Here is a 14,890-nt window from a genome sequence, read left to right on the forward strand (position 1 = left end):
GTACATTTGTAAGGTCACAGCAAGCTTGTGTACATGGTCCGGTATTAACCTACTATTTAAATCTGAAGATGGAAATTCGAGGGAATTGTCGAGATAAGATCATACTTCCTTGGACCCAATGGTTGATTCAATTTATAAGACACATAGTAGATGTTAACAATTAAAGGGCGGTTGAACTGTTCATTGTCTAGGATATGATCAGTTTTTTTTAACAAATCAAGCAGTAGGACGAGTAGGACGCTTCAATGATTTAAATTTAACTGTTTCGAAATTCACATGTATAACATTGATTAATAAAAGATTTAAAAGAAATGCCCGATTTTAATGAATTTAAAAAACTCACAGATGTTTTTCCAGATGAGTTTATTAAATAATTCCTTACAAAATTCTCATTGTGCTGTATAATTATTTAGCACGTTGTACGTAGAATCTAAAGCCGCAAATCTTCCACCAACCATTGGAAGAAGGTGTTTTGATATTCTTTTGGCCATATCTTTAATTTTTCCAATGTTTCGAATATTTCGGCATCCCTGTTTGGCGCTTAGTGTGTTCCGCAGGCGCGGTTGTGATTGTGGCCGTTCTTCGATTTGTTTATTGAACTCTTATCTTATCGGGACGTCGAATTTCGTACGATACGCGATGTTCAAGCTAGGCGTCAGACTTGTAACGCTCATGCTTGACTAGTGCTGAGGTTGGTTGGGTGTTTTTGTTCCCAATGGCAATCGCAACGCTCAGAAGAAATGAATCGTAATACTAAAGTGATTGATCCTTGAAATATCTCAATCATTTTGTTTGTTTTCTTTTCTCCAACCCGCAGAAGTCGAGCATTCCGGCCGGGAACAACGCGCAAGTACCGCAAGCGGGCGATTCTCAAGAGCGGTGAGTGCAACATCACCACGTCCAAAGTTTCCCAGCAGCACATACGCTTCCTGCAGGACATCTTCACGACGCTGGTGGACGCCCAGTGGCGCTGGACGCTGATGGTGTTCGCCTTCAGCTTCATCGGTTCGTGGTTGTTCTTCGCGGTGATTTGGTGGCTGATAGCGTTCACACACGGTGATCTGGAGGAGCTGCACCTACCGGGTAATCAAGGTTAGACTGAGTGACTCTCGTATACGGACCTATCTTTTCACGCTGTCGTGTTTGCTTTCAGATGAGGTCGGGTGGACGCCGTGTGTGTTTAACATCAAATCATTCACATCGTGCTTCCTGTTCTCGATCGAAACCCAGCACACGATCGGTTACGGAGTTCGCACAACGACGGAGGAATGTCCGGAGGCGATTTTCATCATGTGTTTCCAATCGATCTACGGTGTAATGATTCAAGCCTTCATGGTGGGAATCGTGTTTGCAAAAATGACCCGGCCGAAGCATCGCACCCAAACGCTGCTGTTCTCGAAGAATGCCGTCATTTGTCAACGCGACGGGGAGTTGTGCTTCATGTTCAGGGTTGGTGATATGCGCAAGAGTCATATCATAGGGGCTAGTATCAGGGCGCAGCTGATTCGAACCAGGACCACGAAAGAGGGCGAGGTTTTGGCACAGTATCAAAGTGAGCTGGACGTGGGTGCGGACGGATCTACGGGAGATTTGTTCTTCATCTGGCCCCAAGTTGTGGTGCACCGTATCAACTCGGACTCGCCGCTCTACAATATGTCCGCGTCGGATTTGCTGCAGGATCGGTTTGAGATTGTGGTCATTTTGGAGGGAACGGTGGAATCGACCGGTCAGTCTACGCAGGCCCGATCGAGTTACGTTAACTCGGAGATTTTGTGGGGACATCGATTCGAACCGATGGTGTTTTACAATAAGGAAAGCCAAGGATATGAAATTAATTACAGTAAGTTCGACGAAACGCAACAGGTTGATACGCCGCTCTGCTCCAGCCGCGAGCTTGCGGAGTTCTACAAAATTCAGGATGAATTCAGAAGCAATGGTAAGATGCTTTAAAGGTGATTGTTTTATTGGATGTAGTGTTGTCAGATTTGCCATGAGGAATAATCATTTGTCATCTGTTCGTGTCTTGTAAAAATGTGTCATAGAATAGCATGGGTGATCAGGGAAGCTTTATTATAGTACATTCAACCAACCATAATTGGCATGCAATTCGCGCAAGTCTGGCAACACTACCGGGCATCGGTACGGGGGATCAAAATTCCGTTATGGGAAAATCATTCCAATGCTTACTAAGATTATGGTTCTCGCTTCTTTCTCTTCATTTGTATCGTTATAGCGGAGGAAACAATTCAGTCGCCTGCTTAGGTCCATTATTTTAGAGCGCACTGTTGATAAACAAAAAAGGTGCTTTTACTCAATCATTCCAAAACCAAGGGGAGCAATCCGTGGCTCCTAATTAACCCATCAATACTTATAGTCAAAAGTTTTTTACCCAACAAAGCTCCAACATTTCATAAGTCTACTGAGTGTTGCCAGTCTCGCAAACAAAAAAAAATATATAATAACAACCATCACCTCTCATCTGAATGAGTGACTCTGTCATCGGGTTAAGGTCATCATTGTTGTGATTAGGAAACAGATTTGAATTAGCCTACTCCTCGCCAGATAATATTCTCGATCACGTGTCATCGAAAACGCTGCTGGAGAAGCGCTGGAACTTCAAGTACCGCTCCCTGATGGACACCATCAGTCAGTACAATCTGGAGGACGAAACGGGTTCGCTGCGTCTCGGCCGGCATCCCTCGAATCGGACCTACCTGACGATACAGGGCGTCCCGAGGAGACAGCGCTCGTATCAGCAGCTGGAGAGCAATCTGCGAAATTTGTTCGACACTCCGTCGCCTTCACCGCCACCACCACCACCACCACCGGCTGTGAAGAGGTCCCCGAGTGTTACCCCACCGCCGACCATCGATGAGGGGGTATGTGACATTGAAAGTAGTACCCAACAAAATCCGAATGATGCGAGGAGAGATGCGTTTAATAGCAGTTGAGAGAGTTTCGGAAAATTTTACGAAGGACTCGATCGAAATGATAGATATATGAAACTCAAGTTATTAGGTAAAATAGCGTTAAGAAATGAGGGTATTATTGAAGAAGCAAGTGAAAACAAATCGAAACAATGATGATATTAGAAATGTGGGAATGGATATGATTTGAGCAGAAAAGAACGCCCTAGATTACCCAAATTCCCGAATCGTTAAAATCGGCTACCTTCTTTTCTCGTTGTAACTACACCCAAAGTTAAATTTCAGCACATGTTATGGCATCCCGAGTTATTACATTAAAGGAGTTAAAAAAGTCACAGGAGGGTTGTGTCCGAGACACGACCGCATAGTTGACGTAGGATTCCATTAGGCTATCTGTTGATTTCGGATATGTTTGAAGAATTACATCGTTAAACTCTTTGATAATGATTTGGTAGCCCTGAAAAGGGAAATTTTGTTTGGTTGTTGGGTACTGTTTGTTCACTACACCAGTGTTTACCGAGTGATAATGACAGAAGTATGGTAAACAGTCGTTTGGTGGTGCGTATCAGATAGAAGATGCCGAAGTGGAATGAGATATGTTGAAAACCGCCCTCATGTTACTTTAATATAGAGAAAACATATTTCAAATGGAAAAGGTAATTTGGTTTTATAATTTTTACTTTCTGAGTGTTCATTCAACCTTTTGCTCAATCCAATGCGAATTTTAATTGGAATAACAACACCTAATATTATATGTAGAGAATGTGGGAAATCACTTTTTCAAATATTTCTTCACTTTTCCAATATTTTCTCACCGTATGAACTTTCCTTGGGTGAAAATAAACACATCAAAACAGACAGCTTAAACCTAACGACCCGTTCTCGAGCGGGAACACACCTTGGTTTTTATTTATGAAAATTGAAATCAATCGTTTTATATATCAAGTAATTTTTAACACAACTGCTGCCATATACAATTTTACAATGCACGATCGGTCATTGATATGAAATTTCTCGAAGCAACCAACATTAGAATTCCAAATTTAACTTTTATTTGCTAAAATTAATCGTATCATTCACCCTACTTGCAATATAAAAATGCCCCCGAGTTGCATATATTTGCCACGCCGATTTCCCTCGGGCACCTTGGTTTGGATGTCTCTGTTAGGGAACACATTTTTGTGGGAACAAAAGCTCCCCCTACTTTCATGTATCTACAATGTCGATTTCCCCCAGGCTGCTTGGTTTAGATGTCTCTGTTAGGGAATCGCCGCGTTGTGCACCCGTGACCGAGTGGTTAGCGTCTCACATTATCATGCCGGGTGTTCGGGTTCGATTCCCGTTCTGGCCGGAGGATTTTTCGTCAAAGGAATTTCCTTCGACTTGCACTGTGGTCACGCGTATTCAAGAGCTTGCCCCTCGGAATACATTCAAGGCGTGTTATTTGGCTTAAGAAATCTCATCTAAGTATTAATAAATGACGCTAGTTAATGCATACGATGAGACGGCAAAAGTTCCACAGGGAACGTTAACGCCATTCAAGAAGAAAAGAAGGGAATCGCCGCATGTGTCGTCAATTTCGACCAATTAGAAGCGAATATTTCCTCTTGGATAGGGGTTAAGATTTTTCAATTGTTCGATAGTTAGTTTCATGACATATATTATTCTATTCAATATAAAAAATTGATATGGAGTGCCAAAATCGATCGACCCAAAAATTTCATCAATCCATCATGAAATGACTGAGCAATAAGCGTTTGAAATTGGACAATTTTCACGATGTGCTCGATTTTCGATTTTCAATTTGTACCCCAATATGTTCCCGAAAGACGTAATCCTACGTCAAAATAACATAATATGTTCTACTCCCCAATACATGTATATAATTTGTAATATATTTGCTAGAGCCAATATGAGCGAGCGAAACAGGAGACACATTTAAATGAAAGCATATGAAAGCTTTTCGTATAGTTTACCAAATACACGGCCCAAACAGAGAAAGGTAGATTCTCGTTCATGTTCTTCTTTATCCTCTTAGAAAACACTTTCCAACTTTATTTTATGATGAGATGTAATATTATCACGCTTCTATATAACAACACTGGCAGCTATATGGATAGCGTGGTCGTGTGAAATACCTTTGCATTCCAGCCGGTCTTGGTTCGATTCCCATTGACGTCGTATGGCAATTTTTTGGCACCATCCCAAATGATTTGAGAAAAAAAACAGAAAGAGATGTCTGCTCGCATTCATGTTGTTGTTGAATGGCGTTAACGTTCCCTTGTGGAACTTTTTCCGTCTCAACGTATGCATTAACTAGCGTCATTTATTAATACATGTTCGAGATTTCTTAAGCCAAATAACACGCCTTGAATGTATTCCGAGGGGCAAACTCTTGAATATGCGTGACCACAGTGCAAGTCGAAGGAAATTTGTTTGACGAAAAATCCCCCGGCCAGAACGGGAATCGAACCCGAACACCCGGCATGATAATGTGAGACGCTAACCACTCGGCCACGGGCAAACCATTTTTAAGCTTTTAGACAGCTCATTATTTGCGCATTTGACCTTCCAGCACACGAAATGGCATCATTTCTGCCAAAGATGAAATGTTTTCTGCCAACGCTAGTTTGGGTGTATCATTTGGTCAACTTCTTGGAAACGTGGACGATTTGGTTTACATCTTATAAATGGAGTCGAGCAGTGTTGTAAATCGGGCAACATCTGTGTTGGGAGTTCCATAATTCCTCATGTACCGTGGACTTCCAAAATATGTGAATGGAATAATCGTCAAACGATCATTTTTTGACGTAGGATTACGTCTTTCGGGAACATTGGACCCCCACAATTTGAAAATCGAAAATCGAGCACATCGTGAAAATTGTATTCACTAACAGAGATTTCAAATTCAAGGTACCTGGGGGAAATCAGCATATAAATACCCTCGTGGTCGATAGTTAAACAAACGATGCGCACAAATGGATAGTGCTCATTGTAACTAGCATGGACATTGCTGGTTGAATACGTGCTGTTGAATAAGTTTGTGTAGTGTTGCCGTTTGTGTGGAACTGTGAGGGAGGGCAGAAAAGCCGATCCATCATAAGGAGAAGAGAAGCGATGAACGAGTGTTTTTTTTTCGTTCCAATAAGAATCGATGGATTGATTGAAGAATGATGTTCAATCAACTGAATAGAACTTATGTTTGATAGAATATAAATGAAATTAAAATTTTTGGAACTTTTATGTTGGCTGCTTCGTGAAATTTCATATCAATGACCGATCGTGCATTGTAAAATTGTATATGGTAGCAGTTGTGTTAAAATTACTTGAAATATGCAACGATTTTTTTTCTCCCAAGGAAAGTTCATGCGGCGAGAACAATTGGGAAAATGAAGGAGTTCCGTGTCCCGTTGGGTTCAAAGCGAAATTGAAAATGTGTTGAATAAACACTCAAAAAGTAAAAATTAAAAATGAAATTATCTTTTCCACTTCAAATGTATTTTCTCTATAATAAAGTAACACTTTTTTTCTGGTGAGGAAAATTGATGATTGTGTTCGATAATGATATTATTTCATATTAAATGTAATGATAAGTTTTTTTTTGACGTAGGACTACGTCTTTCATTTCTCTACCGGGGTGTAAAATCAAAGTTTCGAAAACGAAAGCGTTACGCCGGAGACCGAGATTTTGAGCGTTAATAGCTCCTAAACAACTGAACGAAATGGTATGATAAACACTTCATTCGAAAGATAAAATGTCTACGCGTTCTATACTTGTTACTTTTTGATCCAAAAACTTGTTTCAATAGTCTTAAAATTGCTTTCAAAACAGGCTATTGAAATCACCAATCGGTATATAAGCGAGCGCCGCTCGGAAATTCACTCAGTTATAATTGAACAGCGATTGGAGCATGTTGTCGCTATTGTGATGAAGCTCTTCGTTTATCATGAAAGCGCGGATGAACAGTGTCACCAAGAGCCTGTTTGTACACCTTAGGACAGAAGAGAATCCATCAGGAGGAGAGTGATGCCACAAACGGTTCCCCGGGAAGAGATCGGAGCAGCCGCCACACACACACATACACGCGCGGAATTCTTCGTTTGGATGCCATTTAGCATCGAGAAAATTCCGGAAAGATCCAATCGTCACTGAAAAATACATTCATGCGAAAGTGTTCATTTTAATGTTTTCTATCCATGTAACACAGCGACCAAATATTTTTCAATCGAGTGCTATTAACAGGTGGTTATCGAGTTAGCATTAACCACTGGTGGGCTTCGAGTATCGAGGAAATTCTGGAAAAATCTAATCGTTGCTGAACATTATTCTGCCAGTTCCCTGGGAATTGAAAAATACATTCATGCGAAAGAGTTTATTTTAATGTTTTCTAACCATATAACACAGCGACCAAATACATTTGATTTTGTAATTTTTCAATCAAGTGTAATTAGCAGGAGAGCTTCTGAATATTATTCTTCCCCATCAGTAGAAATTTTTCGTATCCAATATCGTATGCGCGCGCAACGGAAAATGTTTCGCATCGCGAAAATTATATAATTTTCAATCGATCATTGTTCAGTCGCCGAAAGTTTCAAACTCAGAGAGTTCATTACCATCTGGTTTGCCATCCGAATTGCCATCGTAAACCACACCTTCTCTCGATTCAATCACGCACAAAAAGCATACTTAAGCGATATTCTGGTGGTGAAACGTATTCATTTTTCGTGAGGACATCGACAAGACAACATCGTAATTGAACGAGCTGAACGTGCTGTACGAGCTGGACGGCGAGGGATCGAGGGATTAATACCTGGCTTGACTTGACCTGAAAGACATGCCGTTTGTGTGGAACTGTGAGGGAGGGCAGAAAAGCCGATCCATCATAAGGAGAAGAGAAGACGACCGAGAGAGTACCAGCATCGAAAATTGGTTCCGCTTGAGGTATTGAAGCAACTGCCACACGCATACATGCGTGCAACTCTCGATACGCTCGCTGGTTATCGAGAATCCGGATAGAAGTGATCATTGCTGCAAAATAATCAGCCAGTTCCCCTTGGAATTGAAAATTACATTCAAGCGAATGAATTTATTTGAATGTTTTCTATACATATAATACTGCGACCAAATACATTTAGTTCTGTGATTTTTCAATCAAGTGTAATTAGCGGGAAAGCTTCTGAAGTTTATTCTTCCCCATCAGTAGGACATTCTTGTATCCAATATTGGATGCATAAAACCTTGTACCTCCAACGTAACGCTCTCGTTTTCGTTGAATTCAGATTCAACTTCAAACAAATGATCATTAAATCAACGATAGTCCTACGTCACTATTGCGGTTATACCATAGAAATAACCCACTTCCTGTTTTTCTTCATTTTATCCATACATAACACAGAAACCATCTCGTTCAGGGCCACATAGGGCGGCTTTCATCATATCTCATTCCACTTTGGCATCTTATGCACCATTTAGCATGATACGCACCATCCAATGACTAATCATCATCCTTCTATTATCATCACTCGGTTGTAAACACTGGTCGAGTGAACAAACTCAAGGCAAAACGGCCCTTTTCCGGGCCACCAAATCATTATCGAAGAGTTTAACAATGTAATTCTTCAAACATATCCAAAACAACAGATAGCCTAACGGAATCCTACGTCATCTATGCGGTCGTGTCTCGGACACAACCCTCCTGTGATTTTTTAATACATTTTTTTGGAACGTCGTAAAGTTTTGATTTCTCATAATTTTCCAACTACTCTATTATTTTCAATTACGTTTTAGCATATAAATATGACGCAGATCAAAACAAATAAAAAAGAAGGATCATTAGAATCCGTTGATCAGTTCTCGAGTTAAATTTTGACATACGGACACTAAATTATGCTTTATTTAAAAAAAAACAAGTCACAGGAGGCTTGTGTCCGAGACACGACCGCATAGTTGACGTAGGATTCCGTTAGGAGATCTGTTGCATGCTGATTTTGGATATGTTTGAAGAATAACATTGTTAAACTCTTCGATAATGATTTGGTGGCCCTGAAAAGAGCGGTTTTGTCTTATTGTTAGATATTGTTTGTTCACTCCACCAGTGTTCACAACCGAGTGATGATGATAGAAGGATGGAAATTAGTCATTTCGTGATGCGTATCAGGAGAGAACACAATTATCAATTTTTCTCACCAGAAAAAAAAGTGTTACTTTACTATAGACAAAATATATATGAAATGGAAGAGGTAATTTCATTTAAAATTTTTATTTCCTGAGTGTTTAGTCAACCAATTTCCATTTTTTTTGGTTTAAAACCCAACCAAACACGATATTACATGCCTCAATGCGAATATCAAGTGGACTAACAGCACCTAGTACGATATGTAGAGCATGTGGGAAATCACTTTTTCGAATATTCCTTCGGTTTTACAATTTTTCTCGTCGTATGAGCTTTCCTTGGGAGAATAAAATTGTTTCATTTTTCAAGTCGTTTAAACAAACTGCTACCATATACAATTTCACACTTACACTTGTGTTAAAAGTTTTACAATGCATGATCGGCCATTGGAATTTCACGAAGTAACCAATATTTCCAAATTAAAATTTTATTTATATTCTATCAAACATAAGTTCTAGTCAGTTCATTGAAACATCGTTCTTCAATTTTCTTATTATTCTTCAATATTCTTATTGGAACGGAAATAAAAAAATTGTAAGGGGTTGTACAGTAATCGTTCGCTAACTGGTCCTGGTTTAACTGGTCTGCTGTTTAACTGGGCGAAGGTTAACTGGTCCTTGGACCAGTTAAAAAGCAGAATTTCTTAAACAATCGACGCCATATTCAAATGGAAGATTTGCTGTGAGGGGCATTCGAATGTAATTTGAAATGTTATGAAAATTGACATTATTTTCGCATGACAAAAACATTGATTAAACTACAGAAAAATAACTTTCTCAAATTATATTTCATACCTGTTGTCGCACTCAATGCGAAACTTCCATTGCAATCCTTTTGTTTATCCAATTACATGAACAACGCGAATCAAACAATTCATTGAAGTTCCCCTCGATTTTGTTTGACGTTTAACAGCCGGACTAGTTAAAACGCGAATGTCGATAAGTGGTCTTCCCTTTTCGCCCAGTTAGTGAATGTTTACTGTATTTAGGACACGACCGCATATTTTCGACGTAGAACTACACAATTATATTATGCAATCCACTTGTTTACCCGCAAGAGGAGGGGCTGCGATCCTCATCAAACGAGATATTCCACACTATTTATGACACCGTCACAGTACTCTAAATATCCAAGCAGCGGCTGTGTGCATCGAGAGTAAATCAGAGAAATTAGTACTAACAGCACTCTACTCTTACCGAACACCACCCTTCGGAGGACGAACTGAAAGACTTCTTCTCACTCCAAGGGCACCGACTTATCGTCGCTGGTGACTTCAGCGCAAATCACACCTTTTGGGGATCAAGGCTGATTACAACTCGTGGTCGCGTATTATCACTGACGAATTGTCAAACGATCATTGTATTTAACATGTCCCTCTGAAAATATTGTACATCTCATGTTTACGTAGTTCTCGAACCGCGAAAGTTCATTCACCACTAGTATCTGAAATGATGATTTTCTCAGGCCTCTCAGTTTAAAAGTAAGTTTTAGGGAAACTTGTTCCGGTCTGCACAAAGACAAGCGAGTACAAAAGTACTCGCAGCTTGCATATATTTGCAATGCGGATCCCCCCAGGCATCATTGTTTTGAAATCGATCTTAGAGAAACACATTTCGGTGGGAACATAAATACCCCCGACTGGCATGTATTTGCAAAGCGGATTCCTCAGGCACATTGATTTTGAGGTCCGTGTTAGGGAAACACAGCTCGGTGAGAACAAAAATGCCCCGATTTGCATGTATATTTGCAGAGCGGATTTCCACAGGTACATCGATTTAGAAGTCTGTGTCGGGGAAACCGTAAATCGGGCCAATCAAAACTTAGCAGTTAGGGCGTTTAAATAACACTTGACGTTTTACAGTTATTCAATTGTTCATCTCGTAAAAATAATATTTTATTAATTGTGATAGATGCGTAGATATATTTCCTATCAATTGATGCAACATCTTTTCAATCTGTTAAGAAATGTTCGAGTTCGAAATACGGGTAGGGTTAGCACACAAATCAGCAGAACAAATGCATAAGAAAAAGGAAGTTCTTCTAGTTTTCGTGAATTTAAATCGTTTAGAGATTAGCGAATTGTAATGACTAGCATATCAAACAAATCTTAGAGAATTTACGATTCGATTGGTGTGCAAATCATGAGAATTCGTTCACAGTGAAAATAGTTATTAACGTTAACTTTATTTCATGAAAACGTGACCTGTTTTCTGATTTGGCACCCTTCCTGAAAGACGTAGTTCTACGTCAAAAATCCATTGATTTTTTCCCGAGATAAATCCTGACATTCGGACTCTAAAACCTTTATTTTCATATACATCCATACCTCGCTATGCGGCCGCTCTTTATACGGCATTTCGCTATAACGGCCCTCTTCAATTAAGACATGTTTTCGATTTACGGTATAAAATGTTTCGCTATAACGGCAAAAAAAACTATTTTCGATGTCGATATACAACTGATTCTTTATACGGCTTTTCGCTTTGCGGCCAAGTTTCCTGGAACGTATCTAGGCCGTAAAGCGAGGTATGGGTGTATACGCAAGAAGTGTATCCAGAAAATCAACATAAAAATCGTATATGTTGTTGAAAAATCTGTTTAAACACGTTTTATTATTGCTCATAGTGCTGTTAGCAGAGAGAATAATTCGAGCAGATCACTGATTTATGTAGAATGATCGTATCTTAAATTTGACATGTCTTATCAAATTCCAATACCATCCTAGAACATGCACTTTTCAGACTGAGAAAGTAAGCTAAACATCTTGTTGGTAAAATTACGTTACTTTCCGATCCCCCCCTCCCCCTTATATTTCATACAAATCGCTTGTTTATCATTTTAGATATAATTTTATATTGTAACGAAATTTAAGAATTGATTCTTCGGTAAAAATTTATTTCCTTGGTACATTTCTGTTAATATCCACCAGTAGAAACCACCAGTTTTTAGAAAGTAACTGTTTCAAACCGGGCCCTGGCAACCCTATCTTAACCAACACAAACAGAGTTGGGTCACGCATGAGCCCTGAAGACCCATTTTGACAGCATTGAAGACATAAAAACGAATTTGTTGAATGAACTGAAGCCAATTCCTGAATACAGCTATTCAAAGTGTTCCGAAGACTGGATAGTTGGTTGAAAAAAGTGTATTGCTTCAGAAGGGGCCTATTTTGAAGGAGATAATATATATATAACGAATTTCATGCCAACTCGTTTGGCCGTTGGCAGCACCATCTCAAAACAATTGAATCACAAATTTCTACATTACTCGAGAATTAATCAAGCAAATGAAACCAAATTTGGCATGTGAAGGTTGCAATAAATGTTTCTATGATGGTAAGACACTCCTCCTCACCTCTCTTAAGGTAGGCTGTCATACAAATTAAAAACAAATTTCTGCATAACTCGAGAACTAATCAAGCGAATGGAGCCAAATCGATTAGAAGATCAATCAATGAACAGTTCTGCGATTGGACTCATGAACTTGCGCTTAGTAAGAAAACGTGAATGTTTGAAGGTATTGATAACAAAAAACAAATTTTGAACGGGACGAAGTCAGTTTATACATAAAAATGTTACGAATTAAACATGAATAGTAATTTTTCAAATAATATGAAAAAGTTGTTGTTTCGTTGTAAAAGTATTCATCTTCCGATGTATGGGTGACTTGTTGGAGATAGTATGGGCTATTGATATCTATTCATATTTTTCAAATATTTGTATGATGTTTTTCAATGAAAACATAAATAATTTCATAATTTTCATTGTTTGACTAAAATTTTGAAGGTTTGATAGATTTTGTGTGAGATTTTCTTTGAAATTTTATATGTTTCCAACTTTTTTTTCGAAAAATCTTGATTTATAAACTATAAGACCTACAAAATGTTGGTTGAAGAATGAAATGTAGGAAATTATTTAGGTTTTCATTTAAAAATAACGAACATATTTTTAAATAAAAGTTCATTGAAAAAAAATATTTTCAAACTTAAAATTCTTTTTTTTCTCAAAAACACGCGTTTTAAAAATTTTGAAAAATTAAATATAAATAGCCCTTACAATTTCCAACAAGTTACCCACACATCGAAAGATATGCATTTTTCAAAGAGCAAAAGTTTTTCTGACAACAACCGTTTTATGTATTCCTCGAAAAATTACTATTATTGTTCAACTCGTAACATTTTTATGCATGAATTATCGCGTTTTGCATGCTCTACCAATTTTTTTTTAGTTTAGAAACCTGTAAAGAACATGTCAAACAGGAGGATTTACACACAGGAGTAAAACATTATTTTTTCAGTAGTCTCCATACAAAATGCCTTATATTCCACAGACTATAAAATATCAAAAGTTGACGTCTTCGACGAAAGTTCATATTCAAATAAGATCTAAAACTTTTTCGAATACACTATATTGCTATCTTGACTTTAAACAAATTAGTATTAATTGTGTTTTTTTTTTCAAAGAAAACATGAGAAAGTTGTTGTTAGGAAAACATTTTCCATGTATGTAAAAGTGCCCATCTTCCGATGTATGGATGACTTGTTGGAAATTGTATGGGCTTTAATTCTTTTTAGAATTAAAAAAATATATTTTTGAAAAAACTGAGTTTTAATTTTTAAAATAATTAAAATTTTCTATAATAATTGAGGGACTCAGAATGAAAGGGGTGTCAGAAAGCATGATTTTAGACACCCCCTCCCCCTCCGTGGACAAGCGTGGACATTCCTTATACCCCTCTCCTGTTGTCCACGTGGACATTCCTCCGGTTTTGAGGAAAAAATCAAGAAATTCAATTTTTTTCGCTTAAATTTCATTCAAGTTTGTTTCTATTTTCTATTCCATATTTTTATTGATAAAACTTATAGCCTTACTAATGGTAACGATTTGTCTTGAAATCTTCGATTGTTTTTCAACATTGTCCGGGAGCTCATTATTTTCTTCCGAGTTCCATTCACGTTATCTCCATATCCATTTTAAAATATCGATTGTGAACTTATTCTCGAGTATTTTTATTAAAGCTGGCCGGCTGTTCGAGTTTTCAAAAAATCAGACAATGAAATCAAGCACTTTGTTTGAAAACAGAATTTTCTCGTCTATACATCAATGACTTTCGCTTTCACAGGTTCGGTAGTGTCCGATGACTCTAATGAACTTGGTAAAAACAAAACATCTGCAGTATCATGATCGATGATTCCGTTGACCTACAACTCTTAATTGTTAAATCATACTAAATATTGTCCTGAAAAATTCGTGCCGATTCTAAGGAAAAAACCAAAAGCAGATTTTTGTAGACATACATTTTTTCGATCATAGATGCACCGTTTTTAACTGAATATTTCAGCATCCTTCATGCAACTTGGGAATTCCATCCTCTCAGAACTTATGCTATGAAGTAAGTTAAAGTTTTTACAAGAATCTTAACAGTTAATAATCTGAAGATGCAATATCTGGTGAGTAAGGCGGGTGGAGTTTTAGAAGTGCCCTAGAAGCGTTCTGGATCGTTGATTTTAATACGTTCATCTGCTAGCAGTTCTTGTAGGAATTCATCGAAACTAGTTGCTTGGTAGAAGCTCATGATACAAATTTTCTTCCAGTCCTATCAGACCCAGCCATAACTTTCTTCAAGCGAAAACCTGCTTCGGAGTTCCATTCACTTGCTAAGATTCTTTTTAACCCAACATTCTTGTGAATGATTTGCCCTTTACCATTCGCTACAAATATGTATTTTCGTCGCGTTTATGAAACGAATCGCAGTATGAGATAAGTCCCTTCAAGTGTTTTTCGGGAAAAT

The 14,890-nt window shown here is 38.3% G+C and overlaps 1 protein-coding gene across 3 annotated transcripts in view; it reads left to right on the plus strand.

The window, feature by feature from the left end:
- Positions 1-3,099, plus strand: part of LOC129774806 (G protein-activated inward rectifier potassium channel 3) — a 34,166-nt gene extending 31,067 nt beyond the window's left edge. For 2 of the 3 annotated variants that reach the window (XM_055778771.1, XM_055778770.1), the window contains exons 2-4: positions 818-1,092; positions 1,154-1,936; positions 2,563-3,099. In XM_055778771.1, the coding sequence (XP_055634746.1) occupies positions 818-1,092; positions 1,154-1,936; positions 2,563-2,951 (1,447 nt within the window). In that variant the 3' untranslated portion in view covers positions 2,952-3,099. Of the gene's footprint in view, positions 1-817; positions 1,093-1,153; positions 1,937-2,233; positions 2,536-2,562 lie in introns of those variants that run through there. The other variant, XM_055778772.1, reaches the window with a different exon arrangement.
- Positions 3,100-14,890: the final 11,791 nt, after the last annotated feature.

The sequence above is a fragment of the Toxorhynchites rutilus genome, chromosome 3 (genome assembly GCF_029784135.1).
Source record: "Toxorhynchites rutilus septentrionalis strain SRP chromosome 3, ASM2978413v1, whole genome shotgun sequence".
In the NCBI taxonomy this organism is placed as follows: Eukaryota; Metazoa; Arthropoda; class Insecta; order Diptera; family Culicidae; genus Toxorhynchites; species Toxorhynchites rutilus.